Raw genomic sequence first — 21,214 nt, 5'->3', positions numbered from 1 at the left:
CAAGCCAACAAATAATGTGAAAATGACCAGAGGTTTGAGCAAGCAATACTTAAAGTTGTTGGTTTAATGCATAAGGAAAATACATATCATCAGATAGCAACCCCCATTAAAGCCCACATCCCTACTGACAGTCTCAAGAGCAAGTTTATATTGTGCAGTTCTAAAAGCTATCTTTCATCTGATGTCAGACTTTATTCCCAACAACGCAGCTTAGTAAATCAATCAAGCACATGAAAATTTTAGTCAGGTGCCAACAAATTTTAGAGGGTTTACCAAAAGTAACAAATGAATTTCACATCTCCATCAGCCACGACCAAGATGGGCAACTACAAAGCCTACCAACATCACAAAAGGATAATTTGAGCCATGTGAGCTGTGCTGATGGTCTTGCTACAGAGAAATAACCGAGCCATTTCAGAATACCTATCTCAACAAGAATGGAATTAAGATGTGTAGAGATTGTTGGCAGCTCTTGCAATGCCCCCCGAAGCCAACACTTTCCCCCAAGCATAAGACCATGGAGTCGAGAGAAAGGTCGCAGCACAGCCCTAAGCCGTCACCTTCCTCCAAGATCGCAACAATGGAGGTTCCTCTTTCGGTATTTACCTCTCTCCGGAACTTCACTGGATCTTTCCTCCTCACCTTCTTCTCCCTTTGTACTCTCCTTTTCACAACGAAAATCCTATTCTTCCTTTTCCCTCTTTCTCTGTCTCTGATTTCCCCTCTTACACACTTTTTAGCTTCTGGTTTTTAATTCTTCAGCCTTTGATTATGGCTGACCTAGTTATTGAAGGCGAGAGAGGCATTAGGTTATGCTGAATCGATCAGTTCAGATCAAACAAAAAACCTTCAATCTGCCTTTAGACAAGGTCGGGGGAATTTCCTCTTTGCTTGTGGCAAAAAATAATGCCTCCCGTATCAGGTGGGTGAGGTTTTCCAAAGAAGCAGTGGTCTGGTTTGCTGATAGTTTGTCTTCTTTCCATCGGATGCAAAAGGGATTTCATACTTTTCGAATAGGATTCACAAAGTATTGGATGTTGATTAGGTGAACAAAGGTGCGAAAGTATTTGTACTTAGGGATGAGGTGGAAAGGAAAGAGATTTTTAGTGTTTATTCCTGGACGCGCTAAAGGTGATGGATGGCAAATCTTTGTAAGTTGTTTTTGTAAGATTGCAAAGGATTTTTGTGTGGATTCTGGACATGCTGGTGATGATAGTTCTACAAACCAAAGATCGTGGTGTCACGTGGTGCTGGATGGAAAACAGAGGGATAAAGACGGTTTTAGCCAAGCTAATTCTGGAAATCAGGGTGTGTTAGTCGGGAAAGAAGAATTGTGCCGTCATTGTGGAGATGCAATGCAACTGAATGAACCACAGGCCATCACAAATTGATCAATCAGTACATGAAGGAATCTAGGGTTTCGGATGGTGTTGTGATCATCTCAGAGGCAGCTAGGGCTGCTTTTGAGGATGAGGCTTCGAAAACAATTGAGCCAGGTTGTATGTTACTTGTTTTGGAAATGGCCCCAAGTTACCAAAAAAGGAGGGTTTTTTTTTATTTTTTACTAAATAAGGACAATTATTTGAACAAGCCCAATGTCTAGGAAAGGTTGATTCTTTTGGATCCTAAGGAAGGCCCTCTTCAAATGGGTTCCCAAGCAGAAGGGTCAAGGTGGTGTTCAGGCTCATGTCTGCAGTAATGGTGACATGAGTATCTCCTTATTGGCTCCAGATACAGTGCGGGTTCAAAATTTTGCTCCTGGATCTCAGGAAATGAGTATTGGGGAGGAGAACTCTAAACATGCTGCTAATGCCAATTCCAGCAAACAGTTTTCCGAAATTTGAGTTGGGATGACCAACAAGTTCAGAATTCTAGCAGCATATTAGTTTTGAAACAACATCATGGGGTGAAAATAATGTCAAGTATTGAGGAGGTACTCGAAGGCGGTATGGAAAAGAGTAAAAAAGAAGAAGCTAGGTTTGAGGGCAAATCTGACAATTGGTTTCTTAATGTTGATAGATTTGACAGTAAAAAGGTTGATGCTCATAGGAGGGGCAGCTTCTATGGGTACTGAAATGAAGAAGGTTTTTCAAGAAAAGAGAGAAAATTCTGGTGAGTCGGTGCTAAAGTTACTAAGGAGAAATTCTAAAGTAGAGTAAGCATTCTGGAAGACCCTAACGAAAAAAAGAAGGCTGGATGTAGAAAAGAGGTTAGTAAAGGAAAGATGGAAAAGAAATGGGGGGAATTTTTCAGATTCAGAGAGTGATGATATTAGTTAGTTTGATTGTGGTGGGGGGTTATTATTGGACAAGATTCGAGAACAATATGGGCACATTTATGCTTCTTGCGATTAAATAGGGGACTTATAGTATGTCCATCCATCCCCATTGGAAGGCTTGGAGGGAGTTTCTATTTTTGATAATAATGGGTTGGTGAACAAGTCACAGGGTAGGAATGGAATTTTGCCTGCACCTGTGGTGGATATTCCTAAGAAGGATTTAGAAGCTTAAAATATTTTGGATAATATGGATTTGTAGTTAAGTGATTTTGGAGGAAACAAAGTGCGTACGAATGGTGGTAAAAGTCGAAAGATGAAGGGAGAAAGGGAATTAGCAAATTTGAAGAGCTCGGTAAACTCCAATGGAAAGGGTTTGAAAAGGGGGTTCCTTGGCTAATATTGTTTAGTTTTTATCTTTTATTTATTTATTTAATTTTTTCTCTTTTATTTTTATTTTGTTCTTTATTTGGTGGATTTTTGTCCCCACACATTGTACCTTCTCTTCTTTTCATCTAATATATCTTCTTTTGTTATTAAAAAAAATGATAATGCCTAGAGATTGTAAGCAACCTAATAATCAAATGCATTCCAAATCCTTCCCAAGTGAATGTGGAAGGAGAAGTGGAATACATAGCCCAGTCTTCCACCTTTTAGCAATGGGTACTTGGCCTATATGACACTGAAACATGGCTCAAGCAACATCTTTCTTCAGGAAAGCCCATATCATCCACCAAGACAGTTGTCTTATCTGTACCAAAATTATGAGCTTGCTCTATAGCATGTAGCTCCCCAATGAAGAAATCATGAAAGGAAGTCCAAGTGCTTAAGTGCATGCACCATAGCTTCGAACTCTTTTTTCATAGGCTGTACATCTCAACTTACCATCACTGAGTTTCTGGCTGAGGCTAAGGCGTAACCTTCCCAACTTAACACTCCCTCAATGCCTATACTAACTGTGTCATAGGCAAATGCAGAAACTTTGGAGAGGCCTGGGTGCCATATATCTTAAGTTTTATCTCCTTCAAATGTCTAATGGCAGCAATGGACGGACCAATGGAGCTCCCTTTCCTTCATACAATGAGGGGACCCATAATGGTGCTTAAAACCCCTAATGAACCATCTAAGAAAGGTGGCCAACCCATGTGTTAAAGCTTGATATATATTGTTGGCCACAACCCAACACTACAAGCTTTTAGGTTAAGTAGGAATCTAACAAGGCATCAGAGCCACGGTTGCCCAGAGGACCAAGGGTCCCCACATTTATTTTGCAGTGATCAAAATTATCTTCTATAATGGGTGTTATTTATCATTTGTTTCTCTCTCCACGTGCAATTCAGCTGCACGTATAAGCATCCCCGCTCAGGCGCTCCCATATATTTTATCACCCTTTTATAGTTTAAACTGAACTGAAAACAAGTGGCCTCTCTTCATAAATTTTAAAAGTTTTTCATGAATATATTATGATGCATGGATCATTAACAATAACTTAAATTCGTTATGCATTACATGCTATTTTTTCAATATTTCGTAGAACTTAAACTTTCAAAAGTTCTCTCAATAACTCTTCTATGGCATACATGTTTATTTTTCTTTTCTTTTTTTTTTGGGGGGGGAGGGGGGGGGAAGGCAGCAATATGTATATCACTGCTGCTAAGCATAAAAAAGAAATTCCATATGAAAATAAATATATGAAAGCATCAAGTTGAGAGTTGAGAGACAAGGGCTCCAGGATCATACAAACTCAATGTTTCTAAGATCAGGGAAATTAGCAGCTACTATAGCCATTGCAGCTTCATTCATAGCTACTTGCTTCCAAATTTCAGGACTCCTCTCCTTTTTATCAAGTATTCCTCTTTCTTCTATTTGTACTGCTTGTAACAAGTCATCAGTTGTAATCTGCAGAAACACAGAAAAATATTTACTACCCCCTCACTAGAAAGCAGATAAAATCCAGGCAGAAAGCTTAATTCTCATTCAGAAGAAACTCACATGACAGCATGAATAAGAAAAGAAACAAACTCAAGAAATTTGGATAATGAAGCATATATATATATATATATAACACATGGCAATGTGAGAAAATTCAAAGACATGATGTTTGATGAAGAAAAGCTGTCTTAAGGAGTATCCAGCAGTTTCCCACCCACAAATATTCAAGTTTTTTATTCAATATTGTCCTAGGTAGATACTGTCAATTTAAAATGCTTAGGCCTATAGAAAAACAAGACATTTTATTGCTTCATCAAGTCCGAACTTTTGCTCCTTTTTCTTTTTTGATTTCAAACTATATGTATGCACGCATGCGTCAATGCATGCATCTATATGAGTATGAATTTATGTATGTATATGCACATACACACATATATATTCATATTTGCATTTCAAGTCTCTGTGCATGCATCTATATGAGTATGAATTTATGTATGTATATGCACATACACACATATATATTCATATTTGCATTTCAAGTCTCTGCAGATGTTATGCAGAGTGTAAACATCATCCAGAAAGGAGAGGATTTAAATTGCCACAATATCACCAGTCAGTGAAAGCCTCAACAAAGAAAACAAGGATATATGGCAGAAGTGTGGAAACAATGATCATCTAACCGCAAAAATAGACAAGATACATAAAAGATTACGGGCTTGTAACAATATAAACAAATCGTCTTGCAATTATTGATAAAGCCGGAAAGGGAGAAGAAAAATTTTAAAAGAGAATTTGTTCAGATGGAATATATTGACAAGCTGGGATTGAGTTCTGTTAGAATACCACTTTACCTAAAAGCACTGTTAGGTTGTCGGCCAACAATGCAGATCAAGCTTTAACACTCCCTGAACTGCCACAAATGCAGCCTGACAGCACAAGGAGAGATGAACACACAATAACACCCATTACAGGGAATACAATAATTTTTTAAACACCACGCAATAAATGCAGGCAACAAGACTAGAATCCAGACCTCCTGGCAACCAGCTATAATACTATGTTAGATTACCATTTTACCTAAAATCTGAGGCTAGCTTAAGATTTTAGGTAAAGTAGTAATCTAACAAGTTTATCTAAAAGGAAACTGACATTTAGTATAAACTTTGGCAAAAACTTTGGTTTGACAACAACAATGCTGAATTTGAACTTAAACATATTTTGCAGATAACTAAACAGAATGGGAAGGAACCCAAAGAAAAATTTTTGGGGGGGGGGGGGGGGGGGGAAGGGGCAAATCTATGCTTCTATACTAAATATAAAAGTACAGATAATGTAAATAATTTTACAAACAAAAATATCCTTATCTTTTAAAAGTAACACAAAACATTCCTAAAATAAAGTAAATTCAACCAAAATTACATAAAATTATATTTACAATGCCAATTATAGATAACTTAATGTTTGAACATAAAAAAAACATTTCATTTGGTTTAAAAAAAAAAATGAAATGATCTAACAATATATACACATATCTATGTCTATACTATATATAAAAGTATGAATGGTGTAAAATGTAAATCCTTTTGTGGAAAAATTATCTTCATATTTAAAAGTAAGACAAACATTCCTAAAAGAAAATAAACTTGACCAAAATTAGATAAAATTACATTTAGAGAATCTGTTATATATAAGTCACTGTTTGAACTTAAAAGGAAGACAATCCATTAAGTTAAAAATTACAATAAACTAGCAGTATATATACATATCATCCATAATATATATATAAAAGTATGAATAGTGTAAAAACGTAAATCATTTTGTGAACAAAAACATCCTTATCTTTTGAAACAAAAAACTAAAAACTCCTAAAGGATGTAATTGTAAATCAATTTGTTGATAAAAGTGTCCTTATTTTCAAAAGTAAATTTCTATAAGACCTACATGTAAAAAAAAAAGTAATTTTTATACTATAGATAGAAATATGGATAGTGTAAATCATTTTATTTATTCTTATCTTTTGAATGGAAGATCAAATACTCTTAAAAGAAACAAATTTCTATAATATATTTAAATAAATTTATTTATTCTTAAAAAGTTCTATAATATATTTAAATCATTTTATTTATTCTTATCTTTTGAATGTAAGATCAAATATTCTTAAAAGAAATCAATTTCTATAATATATTTAGAAAGTAAATTCAACTAAAATTTAATAAATTACATTTTGAATGTCTAAAAGTTAATGTTCTAACTTAAAGAAAAAACTTCAATTTAATTAAAAATAAAATAAACTAACATTATCTATATAGAGATCGATATATATATATATATATATATATATATATATATATATATATATATATACACACTATAATAACAAATTAATAAAATTACAAATTAAATAAATCATTTTGGGGTAAAAATATCCCTATTTTTTAAAAGCAATACAGAAAAATTTGAAAAGAAAATATATTCACCAAAATTAGATAATAGTACATTCATAAAATGTCTTTTAGGTAAACCAAAGTCTAAAAAAAAAAAAAAATTAGCCAAAAAAAAAAAATTTAGCCAAAAAAAAAAAAAAACAGCGTATATACATAACATTTAAAAGTACAAATAGTGTAAATAATTTTGTAGACAAAAAAATTACTATCTTTTAGAAGTAAGACAAGTATTTCGAAAAAATTAAATTCTATAACATTAGAAAAATCTACATTTAAAAATTTTATTTTGAATCTATGAAGATTTGGACGAAAAAATTCCATTTCATTCAAACAATAAAATAAATGCAATGGTATTAAAACAACAAAACCAAGCCTTATGTCCCACTAAATGGGGTCAGCTATATGAATCATTTTCCGTCAATTTATGCGATCATGAACCATTTCCTTTGACAGATTCAGGAATATTAAATCCTTACTCACTATCTCCTCCCAAGTTATTTTAGGTCCCCCTACCCTTTCTATTGCCCGTCACAGTAACTAACTCACTCTTCCTCACAGCCGCACTATGCGGCCTACGTTGCAAGTGTCCATACCATCTGAGTAGTCCTTCCCATAACTTATCTTCTATAGGAGCTACACCTAACTTACTGCAAATACGTTCATTCCTTAATTTATCTTTCAATGTTATACCACTCATCCATCTAAGCATTCTCATCTCGACAACTTTCACTTTTTGGATATTCTGTTTCTTCGTCGCCCAACATTCTGATCCATATAGCATAACTGATCTTATAACTGTCCTATAAAACTTCCCTTTTAATTTTAAGGGTATTCTACAATCACAGAGCACACTTGAAGCACTTTTCCATTTTACCCAACCCGCTTTAACTTTATGCATTACATCATCTTCCATTTCTCCTTCAGCTTGCATAATAGATCCGAGGAAATGCACTGGTATTACAAATGTTAAATAAAATATATGTCCCAAAATAAAATACGGAAATTCCTCTAATGACTTCTAAAATTATTTTGAAGAGTGTAACATCATTTATATAAATAATAAAATGATTTCTAAAAGATAAAGCTTAGAAATTAAACCATAGACCTAGAAGTACCCTCTAAATAAAAACTTCTCAATTTTTTAAAATTTAAAAAACTCATTAATTAATAGTTAAGTAACAAAAAATAACAATAACTAAGATTTTAGGTAGTAAATCACAAATACGAAATTGTAATAAAGTTATTAATATTTTTATTGGAAGAAGTCATATGTTAAAATTTTTATAAAAAATAATAATAATGAAAAATCTATGCATTTCTCATAATTTTATGTAAACATTAAAATTTAATATTTCTCATAATTTTAAATAGAACATTCATGTCATACCGTATCTTATAATTTTTAAGATTTTTCATGTCCCAATATTTATGTGGTGACATTATAGTAGTACCTCATGTCGATGTTTGTATTTTATAAACTTGAAACCAAGTGTTAATTTTTTAGAAATAAATTTGAATATTCACACTTTAATATTTGTAAACTAAATTATGACAACATATTATTAATTTATTTTAAAAATACGTCTAAAATTTATTAAAAATTATAAAAATTTTTACACAATATTATTCACATGCAATCATGTGCAACACACACGACAAGTGACTAGTATACATAAAAGTATGAATAGTGTAAATCGTTTTATAGACAAAAATACTTTTCTAAAAGAAATTAAATTCAATAAAAAATTAGATAAAAATACATTTAGGAGGTTTATTTTAAATAGGTTAAAGTTTGAAATTTTATTTTAAATAGGTTAAAGTTTGACCTTAAAAATCCATTTTATTAAATATAAAGTAAACTCATTGGTACTACAAATAACAAACAAAAGGTATATCCCAAAATAAAAATAGGTAAATTCTTCATGTGTCATCCAAAATTATTCTAAGGTGCCTAAAATCATTTAGATGAATAACAACCTATTTCTGAAAGATAAATTATAGAAATAAAATTACAGATAACAATAAAAAATTTAAATTTATTTGAAATTAAAAAACTCATTAATTTATGATTAAGTAAACAAAAAATGATAAATATAAACATTTTAGATAGCAAATCACAATATTGCATAAATTTATTAATATTTTCAACTAAAGAAGTCATATCATAAGATTTTCACAAAATTTTAAAAAAAAATGAAAATGTAAATCTACGGATCAAATTTTTATATATAATGTTATATAAATACTAAAAATTAGTAATTCACATAATTTTAATCAAAGCATTCCTGTTGTATGGGATCCTATATTTTTAAGATTTGTCATGTCCTTGTATCTATGCAGTGACATAGATGTAGCTGATGTCCATTTATATTTTAAAATTTTAAACAAAATATAAATTATTGTGAATAACTTTGAATATCCTTACTTTAATATTTGTAAACTTAGTTATGACAATATACTATTAATTTGTTTCTAAAAAAAACTAATTTTTTTATTAAGAACTATAAAAGATTTGAGAAGATTATTCGCATGCAATCACGTGCAATGCACGAGACATATTTACCAGTACTAAAAAGTCGAGTGTAAAGCAATGCAATTAACACCAGAGAGTAAAGCTGTAAAAAATGACTTCAAATGGAAGATTATACAGCAACAATTAGTGGGTGTCTCTGAGAAAGGGTATTCACGGTGATGAAAATAGAACAATGAAGCAATTAAGAACATTTCTCATTCATGACCATAGGGAAAGCAAGTGATGGAATCCCAAATAAGATGGCCCAAAATCATCTAGTCAGGCTAATTTTTGCATAGTCAATGCCCATAGAGGCACCCAAGTAGTGGATGGTACATGTCCAGCTATTTTATATCCAAATTCAAATACGATTATTAAATAAATGATGTTTTCTTACCAATAATTTTTTTATAACAATAGGCTATCATATTGAAATCATTTGCAGATTTTAATCATCAATGTACTCATCTAAGAATCATAGATTCGAACAACTATCAGATACCAATATTAGCTCTTGAATTAATAAGGGAAGCAAGTCACCGGTCTGCTCACTTTCTGAATCCCAAAACAACCCCCCATGTTTCCAGAATATTAGTCACTAATCACTTATACGACAACAAAAACCAATGAGTTTATTTATTTATTTTACTTTTTTATATTAAGGGCATTGTAGAAATTTAAGAACATGTGATTGACCAAAGGAAATCAGTGAGACAGACAACTAATCCTCTCTTAGCAGAAACTGCTGTAAACTTCAGATCCACCAGAGCAGTAGGCTAATTTTCTTTCCAACCCTATCATGGGATAATTAATGGAGTTACGAGGACGTGCAGTTCTTGTGCTCCCACCCCAAGTCACAAGCATAAACGAGGGAAGGCACTACACATTTGCCAACAAGTATGTCCTTAGTCATAATAGTTTTCTAGATGATGCATATGGAGTTGTTACGTTATACTATTTTTCCTAGAAGCTTAAGCTGTTAGGTTGAGCCAACAATGTATATCAAGATTTAACACTCCCTTGTGTGTGCAGCACAATAGCACGAGGAGAAATAAACAACGATAAATAACATCCATTACGAGGAATTAGATATTTTTTAACAACACACAATACATGTGAGCAACAAGTAGAATCCAGGACCTCATGGCAACCATGGCTCTATTATCATGTTAGATTAACACTTTACCCAAAAGCTTACACTGTTAGTTTGTGGGCCAACAACGTATATCAAGCTTTAATAATTACCTCTGTCCTTCCATCACGCATCATATTAATAGCAGCAACCTCAATTATATTGGCTAGCTCTGCACCAACCATTCCATCAGTCATGCTAGCAACAGCAATGTAGTCGACATCTTCAGCCATAGGCTTCTTACGAGCATGAACCTTTAACCACAAAAAGAAGCCAGAGTAATGCTGATAGGGCTAAAGGGATTTGGAAGAAAAGCTACATAATGATAACCTGGCAATGCCATGTACACAGTATGAAGCATAATCATGTGCTAATGCTACAAGTTAGTGGACACTACCTGCAGTATTTCAATGCGACCAATAAGACCGGGTTTAGGGATATAAATCTTTCGATCAAACCGTCCTGGTCTGACAAGTGCAGGATCTAGGATGTCCGGTCTATTTGTGGAAGCAATAGTGATCACATTTCCTTTTCCTTCAAACCCATCCAAGCATACAAGCAACTGAAGTGCATCATCAACAACACTTAACATCAAAGCCTACCCAGAGATTTAGCCAACTAAAAGCAGTATCAATTGTTTTTACATTCATAAAAATATACTATGCCCCAGGCCAACCTGATTAAGAGTAGCATCACGTTCTTGTCCACCAGAGCCCTTTATCAAACCACGCTCCCTTCCAACAGCATCCAGCTCATCAATGAAGACGACAGATGGAGCCTATAAGAACCAACACAATAGTTTTGACACATCTAAAAAAATTGTGCGCCTTCACTAGAAATGCACTGAGAAAAATGTGAAAGTGCAAAGTGGGAATAATGAGCACAGACATAGAGTGATGCAAAAACAATCCTGAAATCAGAGCCCATACATTACATGAACATCACACAAGTAGACTCAAAATGCTATGACATGAAAACAATTATACAGAAAATGAAGAACAAGAAGAAAAGTAAAATGGAGCAGCTTAAGAGAACAACTACCATATCCTTTGCTTCTTGATAGAGTGCTCGGACACGAGAAGCACCAACCCCAACATAAATTTCTACAAACTGGGAAGCAGAAATGGAGAAGAAGTTCACGCCTGCCTCACCAGCCACTGCCTTTGCCAGTAATGTCTTCCCCACCCCAGGCGGACCGCAAAGCAGTATGCCACCTAATTAAGGAACATATTTTGAAACAAGCATTTCAACCTCAGTCGAGTCACATGCAGCAAACTGCCAGACCAAAAGGCCAAAGATTGAAGCAAAAATAAAATCATAAAGATTTTTCCAATTGCAAAAGGACAATGAACAATAAGAGTAGACAACTACATCTAACCCATGACAAACCACCAAAGAGAAGTCAAAATAAATTTAACTCGTGACAAAACAATGATATCTTTTTTAATACACATTGTACCAAGTCAAAACCAAGACGTTAGAGGGTCAAATCACAAAAATACAGATACGGGCTCTGCAGAACTAAGAGGTAACGCTGTCCACATCATGCCCCCCCAAGGCCTCTTGCATAGAATGGGAACCTTCGGTATTAGGCGATGTGCACAGTTGTCAAAATTGTATCATTCTCTATTAAATCTTTAGAATTATACGACTATATTTGATTCACAGGCCTATCATTCGAATCTAGAGGGCAAATCAAAGGACGAATGAAATTACCATGAATCATATGATTCTTGCTTCAAATCTTACAATTTTGATTGAATCTTAGAATCAAATGAGCATTAGATCTATCCTAACTATTTAAAAGCACAAAATTTTACAATTTTTTCATACAAAAGCCTCAAAACATCCACTAAAATTTATCTCTCCTTTGAATTATTTTAAATTGTTAAGGTTTCTTAAACTTATTCTAGAGAGTTTGAAAATCTTCTAAGGTCTTCATTTGTTTGGTTCTCAATAATAGTTTATTGGACACAATTTGGATATGAAGATTTTGTCAAATGTAAGCTATTTTGACCTTTTTAACTTTCTAATTAATAATATATATTTCATATGAACATGGATATGCATGCATATATATTTGGATATGCATGTAAGCATTTAGGGCACATGACCATTCAATATTCATCAATATATTTCATTTTTCTAAAGTATTTAATTTGTTTGACACTGTCGAAAATTCCCACTTGTGAGAGTTGTCCCACATCAGGAAGAAGAGTGGGGGAGTGGCTTATATATGGATGGCCCCTAATACTTAATGCCTGAAGCTTTTGAGGTCATGTTGGCGCTCACCCATGTACATCAAGCACGCTCAAGAGAACTCCCTGGTGCCAACAAGTGGTATCAAGGCCGGCTAGTAATTGTGGGTGAATGAAACTGCAAAATTGAGGTGTAAAAAGCTAATTCTCTCGACGAGCTAGTTCTAGGAGGACTAAGTGTGTGACCGACTTCAATAAGGATCATTAAGGCAAAGGAAATGAAAAGGGTTAAAAAGTGGGAGTTAAGATTGATTCAAAGGCGTGTGGATTCAATTTAAGGCACGTAAGACGCAGGGTAAGGCCCACTTGAGCAACTATAGGAGAATTGGGCTTGCTCACAAGGCGGAGATGGTTTCTGCTCAAGGGAGAGTTCTATAGACTCAAATGAGGGGAGATTGTTGAAAATTTCCACGGGGGACCAAGTGTGTGGCAGAGGCCTCTAAGGATCATTTAGGCCAAAGGGATGGATCCAAATGAGATCACAACGTGGGAAGTAAGATTGATTATGCGAAATGCAATTTGACACACATAAGGTGCAGGGGTGGGGCCTACTCAAGCAACAATTGGAGAAATGGGCTTGCTCCCAAAGGGGAGACAATTTCCACTCAATTAAAAGAGTTCTAGAGACTGACTAGCAAGGAGTAGATCGTTGAAAATTTCCACTTGTGAGAGTTGTTCCATATCAGAAAAGAGAAGGAGTGGCTGATATATATACATGGGTACAGGGCTGGCTTAAGTTTTGGGTCAAGTTGGTGTCCACCCAACTATATCAAGCCTGCTCATGAGAATTCCCTGGTCCTAGGAAACCAATAAATGTATTTCGACTATTTTTTTAGTGCCAAAGCTTCTAATATAATTCAACTCTCAAATCTCAATCCACAAAACTAAGATGTTGATTCACTATGTCAAAACATATTGTTCACAAACAATTAAGCTAACCATGATAACACAATGGACTCAAAATTCACGACAGACAAAATGCCAAAAAGTCTGCTTCTAAATTAATATGGAAGGCAACATAATATGAACTAAACCAATTTGACATGATGCTTCGCAGCCTTTACTTCAAAGGTGGTTTAAGTCTTTAAGATGAAGACCAAAAATTTTCATAAAAGATTATTTTAGTCACGTCCAATGAAAAGTGCATCCATATAATTATAAACAAAGAAACAGTTTAGGACAGGGAGGCAACTTTTTTTGGAGGAGGAGTCGGGGGTTTCAAAAGAACATGAAAGCTAGGTTGGGAAGTTCAAAGAACATGAATCATGTTAAAAACAAAATGAACACCAGAATCATTTAACAAAACGCATGACTCTTAGAAAGCTATACGATTGAACAATATTCATGCAACTGATGTAAAGCAGTTAACATAGATTATGTTATTGTCCCAAAGTAATGATTCATCATATTTATATTCAAGGTCTTTCTCAAGAAAGTCAATTCCCCATTAAGAAACAATAAATTAAAACAATCTTCTAGAGGAACTCTAAAGGGCATGCAAATGGACTGATTAACTGCCTATTCTCAACACCCTCCCCCTCAATATATATACATGCATAATGCACCATAGATTATTTTATTAGGTTCTAAGTTCCCTTGGAGATTTTCTAAATCTAATAAGGAATGCACAACACCCATGATGCATTGATACATATCAGGTATACTGGAAATGCACCACCAAAATATTTTGTCAGGGTTCACAGAAATCCAACCTGGTATTTTCACTCCTCTTCGACGATACATTTCCCCATGTGTGAAAAACTTCACAATCTCCTCAAGCTCAAGTCGTATTTTCCCAAGCCCAGCAACATCAGAAAACTTCACATCCACATCTCTCTCCAAGTACTGAGGAAGTCTTCTACTGCTTGCCCGACGAACGCGAGCTCCTGACTTCATAAACTGCTTAGCTACCTTCAAATACGGATTCTGCTCGCCTCCTTCTACCTCATTCTCATCATCTGCACCTTCAATCCCTGCCAACTCCCTCTCTAGCTCTCTCATTTTTTTCCTCTCCTCTGCATCTGCTTTCTCAATCTTCAACCTATCCTCATAATCTTTCTTCTGCCTCCGGTAGCTATAAACAACCGTCCTATAAAATATAAAGAAAAAGATGAGCCCAAGCACTGTGGCCACGTTTGAATCATTGGCCAAGTCTGCCCACACGTTTGCCATATGCTGGTAATTCTTCCTTGCCTCACGCAATGACTCCTCATACTTCATCTTCCTTTCCTCCCTCTTCCTCCTCTTGTCTTCCATCCTTTTCTGCTGTCTAAGTGCCTTCTCCATTTTCTCCCTCTCCTGCCTCATTTTTGTTAACTCTTCCTTCCTCGTCCTCTTCAATTCCTCCCTCGCCCTTTTCAACTCCAATGCCCTCTTCGACTGTGGCTTTGGCTTAATAAATGAAACGGCAAAATTCAACATTTTTGGCAAAAACCCTAAATAAGGTGAGGGAATCTCTGGTCTCTTAACTGGTGGACTGTACGCATTAACACACATAGAATCAACTTTCAACTCATCCCATGATTCCCAAAACTTTTTATCCCTCTCAACGGACGGCAAAACTGCCCTCAATGCCCTAGAATCATCCAAAACCACTATAATTACTTCCGGGCGTTGCTTCAATGCAGCCCTAGGAGGCTTAATTATGTGCTTAAGTTTTCCTTCTTGCTTCAAATTCAACAATTCCGTGTAAGAAATACGGTCGGCAACCACAGGGAGCCCCTGGGTCCATGATTTCAATTCTTCCGGCGTTAAAGCTTCGGGTTTTTTGGCCGCTCGCTTCCTTTCGGACACTCTAGCTGCTAAAGAAGGTTGTGACAGAGAAGCTGAGATAACAGTGAGAGTTACAGAGAGTTCAAGCAAATTGAGTCGACTCTTCTTCTCTTCATCATCATCGTGAGGATTTGATTTGTCAAAATGGCAAGAAATTGAGTGCTTCAAGTGAAAAGATTGTCTGAAGGTTCGAATTTTAATTCGATTTGACAGAGGAAGAGAGGGGCATAGAGAAGAACCGAGAGCAGAGAAACATGCCATAGAAACAAAGAGAAAAAATTCATAGAAGTGGAAGCATTGACATCGTTACGTGAATATAGGAGACAGAGCTGTCTGCGAACTCGATTGAATCCCCATTGAAGTCGCCTAACGCCTCCTGCATTCTGGGGTATCCATTGATGTGAGCTCCAGAACTGAGGTTCGGAAGTTTTAAAGTACACAAATCATATGAAAAAATAAAAAATAATTTGCTTCTTTAAAAAATAAAATGATATCATTTTTGTATTCGTGGTGATTTCTCCCGCTGATTATTAAACATTTTTCAGTTGCTTATTTAGGGTTTAGAAGTCATGACAATTTTTCATTAGTATAACAATTGGATACATTATTAATAATTAATAAACATAGATACCAACACGGGAGATGATAAATTTTAAAGACACAAATTATCAATTGTGGAGTAATATGATGAAAGATAAATCTCTATATTTGCCTATTTTTACTAACCAAAAACTCAAATATAAGACTGGCAAAGAATGGGATTTTGAGCATTGGCAAGTTTGCGAATTTATTCGACTTTTTTGTTGAAAAAAATGTTGATAATCATATTCAACATGACAGGCATGAATGAACTTTGTGGGATTGTTTTTCATTTAAAAAGATGATGTAATTGAAATACAAAGAAAGAAGTTCAATGGCTGATCATTTAAATGAATTTCAATGAGTTATTGATCAATTTCGAATATGGACATATAATTCGATAATGAGATTATAGGACTTTGGACACTTGCTACTTTACTTGATTCTTAGGAAACTTTTCAAGTTTTACTTGTTAATTTTGCTCCTAATGGTATTGTGACTATAAAACTTGTCAAGAGTCGTGTTTTGAATAAAGAAATGAAAAGAATATCTCAAGGTTCATCCTAAAGGTGCTTGTTATAGAAAATAGGAGGAGAAGTAAACACAAAAAATGAAAGGGATAAAGATTAAAGTCGAAGCAAGTTAGGGTCAAGATTTAAAAATCTTGAGTGTCATTATTGCGGTAAGACTAGCCATATTAAAAATTATTGCTAGAAATGGAAGAAAGAAAATAAGGGTGGCGATGATAAGCAAGAGAAGAAGGATTATGAAAGTAATGATCGTGTTACCACTACTATTGTAGATGATCTGGTTCTTGTCTATGATGATAATGTGATTAATATTACTTATCATGACACAAGTTGAGTGGTTAATAGTGGTGCCTCTTTTCATGTAACTTCAAGGAAGGATTTCTTCGCATCTTATGCTCCTAGTGATTTTGGGGTCCTGAAGATGGAAAATGATTCAATGGTATTAGTAATAGGCATTGGGACTATTTGCTTAGATCCAACATTGGCACAAGGTTGGTACTTAATGATGTCAAGCATGCACCTAGTGTTCGCTAGCATTTGATCTCTACTAGAAGACTTGATGACAATGGTGTTAAACATCCCAGTCGGGAGTATATAAAGTAAGAAGGGGGGTGAATGGACTCTTTTCGTGTATTTTAACTTTCTCTACAAAATAAAAAACTTGGCAAGAATGCAAGCGATTATATCACAATATATAAAATAAATTCAAGCACAACAAATTAAAGAGTGAAGGGAGAGAAAGCTTAACACCGAAGATTTAACGTGATTCGGCACCAAGTCAACGTCCACGCCTTAACACCAAACCAAGGATTACATAATCCACTAAAGAACTCCTTCATCGATGGAGCAAGCCTTACAACTCAGGAACAATTCTCTACCTGCTCACAAAGAGTCTTTGGTTCATAAAGAACCTTCACCAAGTGGTTCACAAAGAACCTTTATAAGAGATGATGGAAATACAAAGAGATGCTCTTTAAAGAGCTAATGTAAAATAAAAATCAAACTCTCACTATTCTCTCAAGGATTGAATCACACCAGATTAATAAGTAAGAGAGAGTAAGCACTTGTGAATGAAAGATTAATATGCAAAGTACAAAGTGCTAGGTTTTGTAATCCAAAGATATGATTAACTAAGATGATCAAAAATCTTACTAAACAAGTCTAAGAACTTGTATTTAAAACCAAAAACCATTTCTAACCGTTAACTAGCCTTTGGGGTGAGAAAATAATATTTTATTTTGAATTCTAGCCATTTTCACCCATTAGTGTCATTCTACTCGTTGGACTTGTCGACTAGTGTCCTACACTCTTCGATTAGTGCATGCCTACGACTCGTCGACTAGTGCTCTGCACTCGTCAACAAGTGACTTGAATCAGAAAAAGTCATCAATATAAAAGTTGTAGGATTTTTTCTTAACTTTCCAGAGACACAAAGATCGTCCTTTTTGGACTTTTCTAGAAAAAAGTTATGCCTGAAATACCGAAGGGTGTTCAGGACTTAAGGCTGCACTACGTTAGTTGACGATTGCTCTGTTTATCCTTGTCAATAAGCCTTTTAATGACATAAAACGTTCTTGGACAAAAGTATATGAAATATGTTAAGTCTAATGAATAATAAAACTTGTCCACGTGAGTTTTCACTTAAATATAAGATATCTTGATTTATGAAAACTTATTTAAAAGATCATTTGATATCTTATATGCTCAAAATGTCCTTTATAAAAAATATTTGACTTCTTTGAAGCTTTAGGACATTAATCATGCTTTGATAAGACCGAAACCAAGTATGAAAATAAATTATGAAACCAAGATGTTGAAAACTTGTCCCTTTAGAAAACAGAATTGAGTTTATGATTGGTTTGAAAAACTTTTTGTTTTATATTTGAAAACTATAAATGTAACACCCCGACCCCGAGGGATATGAGATATTAACTTTTTACTACTAATTTACAACGGAAGCAAAATAAACTCAATTTGTATTAAACCAAAGCGCTAATTATCCATATTACAATCATTTATTTCAAAAGAAGGAAAATTATAAAAACATAAATATCTGAAACCATACTAATATTTCTAATCAATCTTTATTTTTCTAATCCCCACCCGCATGCTTGCTAAGCCTGATTCCCGACATGTCCTTCAGAGTTATCTGAAATAAAATATGATTGGGATGAGACGACGCTCAGTAAGTAAATAAGATTATTATTAGTGTGTGGCCAAAATAAGTTTTTAAAGAATTTCATAAAACAATAATGAATACTATAACTTCAAGATTTCTTTTAGAATAAACATAAATTTAACAATTTTTGCATAAAACTTTTGTCATCAATTTCAACAGTAAATTTTTAAATCATATACTATAACTGCTAAATTAAACTTTTAACTTTAAAACTGTAAAAATATTTAATGATAAACATACATATACTTTTCCTTATACGTTTTCCTTAGATCGTCATATAAGCACCAAAATGATCCTTTTCACGTAAACTTATACTTTTCCTTCAAATTATCAGTAACTTTGTACACGTAATTAAATATGTATAAACATATATTGTAAAAACCACCCTTAGGCCTGTTTGCCGTAAGTCATGTTTACCCCCATGACTGGGTTGTGCGGTCCGAAGACTGGACTTAGCTGGCTGACCGACCAAACTAAATCAACGTACGTAAACTCTAAGTGAGATTTTCCTTATTAAGTCCTGGTCCGGAACCAGGTGTGCACTCAGGAGAAATCCACTAACATAAATAACCACTCTGTAAACAGTGTGGGTGCACTCTGATCCGTATAAACTTTAAGCTGCGGTACCGAGCATCTGTAACTTTGAACTTTTGTTGCCATAAGGGGTTTTAAAATCATCTTATTATAATTTATGCAATTTAAAATAATATCGTGAAAATCTCATATTTACTCATATTTTCATAAAAAAATGTAACGTAAAAATAAACTCATGCCACACAATTTTTGTGTTAAAAATATATATAATTTTATTTTTGAATAGAAATAAATGCTGAAAATTTACCCGAGGGGATTAGAACATTTATTAACCCAAATATAGATGCAAGCATATTAAAGATAGAACTGGTATAATTAAATATGCGTAAAAATAAACTCATAGAAATTTTGTGGAACTAAGTAACATAATTAAAATTTACGTACAAAATAAACTCGGGTATGAATTTAAAATAAAAAGAAACTAACATAATCAAAATTTACTTACCTTCTTCTTTTACTGTGTGCTACGAACACAATAACTATCTTTAAGATATGAGATCGGAAAGAGTGGGTGAGTGAGAACTTACTCAAATTTCTCTCTCCACCACAAATTCTTTCAGTCACTAATCATTCTCTTCCTTAGAAAATTGTTGTGAAAAATGAAGGTTGAGAGCTCCCTATTTATAGGAAAATTTTGGGGAAGAAATAGAATTTATAAAAGTGTGGGGAGATGGGTGAAATTATAATTTTTTAAAATTAAAGAATGGGCAAGGGATGGGCAAGGTATGGGTTGAGTATGGGATGGGGATGGAGGCCATGTGGGAGTGCTTGCCACCATTCCCATTAAATAAATTTTTAATTAACTACTTACCTAATTAATTAATCAATTAGTTAATTAATTATTTTATTATTTTATTATTTTTCTTAATCATTATTGTCATTATTATTATCATTGTTATTACTTATAAACTATTTTAAGTATTTATTTATTTATTTATTTTTGAACAAGAATTAAATTTAAATTTTGAAAACTCATGTGGGTCCCACATGGTCTTGTGGGCCCCACACAACTTCGAGACCCGAATGAATCCTACGTAACTCGAATAACTCTTATACGATTTTATGCATCCTACATAACTTTGAGACTCGTGTAAACCTCCATAAGGCTTCGGGACTCATGTGGGCCCCACACAGTCTTGTGGGCCCCGCATATGATACTTATATTATTATTATTTTATCATATATTTCTACAAATTATGTCAGTCAAAACATTATTTTATGTACTTATTTACGTATATAAACAGTGTCTACCTTGTTTATCCTATGAAATTCCATTTTGATCAGGCCGACCTCTAGGGAGCGACTGAGCCGCAATGGTCTCTGAGCATTCGCTTAGACAAGGTCTTTCTTAGGCATCAAACATGGAATCAAGGATCCTAACAGAGAAACACTTTCTTTTTTAATACTAACTATTATTATTATTATTCATTTTTTTTTTCTTGGGTTATTACATCCTCCCCTCCTTATAAAAATTTCGTCCTCGAAATTTACAAAGATTTAAATGAGTACCTTGTATAATGTTGTGCTTTTACCCGATCCTGCTATCGTCGAAAAGATGTGGGTATTTCTGGCGTATTTCTGCTTCTAGCTCCCATGATGCTTCCTCGATGTCGTGGTTGTGCCAGAGCACTTTTACCAGTGAAATCTTCTTTGTGCGCAACTCCTGATCCTTCTTGTCTAAAATCTGGATTGGTACTTCTTCATATGATAGAGTGTCACTAACTTCTAACAACTCATAACTTATCACATGAGAAGGGTCTGGGACGTACTTTTTTAACATTGAGACATGGAATACATCATGAATTCTCGATAATGCAGGAGGTAAGGCAATTCTGTAAGCGACTGGACCAATCTTCTCCAATACCTCGAATGGTCCAATATACCTGGGGCTTAGTTTGCCCTTCTTCCCAAACCTCATGATTCTTTTCATTGGAGCTACTTTTAAAAATATTTTATCCCCCACTTCAAACTCCAACTCACGTCGACGGGTATTCGCATAGCTCCTTT

General features: G+C 34.3%; 1 protein-coding gene across 4 annotated transcripts in view; it reads right to left on the bottom strand.

Moving 5' to 3' along the window:
- Positions 1-15,822, bottom strand: part of LOC131157155 (probable inactive ATP-dependent zinc metalloprotease FTSHI 2, chloroplastic) — a 38,201-nt gene extending 22,379 nt beyond the window's left edge. For all 4 annotated transcript variants that reach the window (XR_009137233.1, XR_009137232.1, XM_058111075.1 and 1 more), the window contains exons 1-6: positions 14,266-15,822; positions 11,337-11,509; positions 10,972-11,073; positions 10,693-10,857; positions 10,409-10,549; positions 4,016-4,174 (exon numbers count right to left, since the gene is read on the bottom strand). Coding sequence is in view for 2 of the 4 variants with exons in the window: in XM_058111075.1 (XP_057967058.1) it covers positions 4,016-4,174; positions 10,409-10,549; positions 10,693-10,857; positions 10,972-11,073; positions 11,337-11,509; positions 14,266-15,586 (2,061 nt within the window). In the remaining 2 variants the exon portion in view is untranslated. The remainder of the gene's footprint in view (positions 1-4,015; positions 4,175-10,408; positions 10,550-10,692; positions 10,858-10,971; positions 11,074-11,336; positions 11,510-14,265) is intronic.
- Positions 15,823-21,214: the final 5,392 nt, after the last annotated feature.

The sequence above is a fragment of the Malania oleifera genome, chromosome 6 (assembly GCF_029873635.1).
Source record: "Malania oleifera isolate guangnan ecotype guangnan chromosome 6, ASM2987363v1, whole genome shotgun sequence".
Taxonomy (NCBI): domain Eukaryota; kingdom Viridiplantae; phylum Streptophyta; class Magnoliopsida; order Santalales; family Ximeniaceae; genus Malania; species Malania oleifera.
This window is presented reverse-complemented; position numbering and strand designations above follow the sequence as displayed.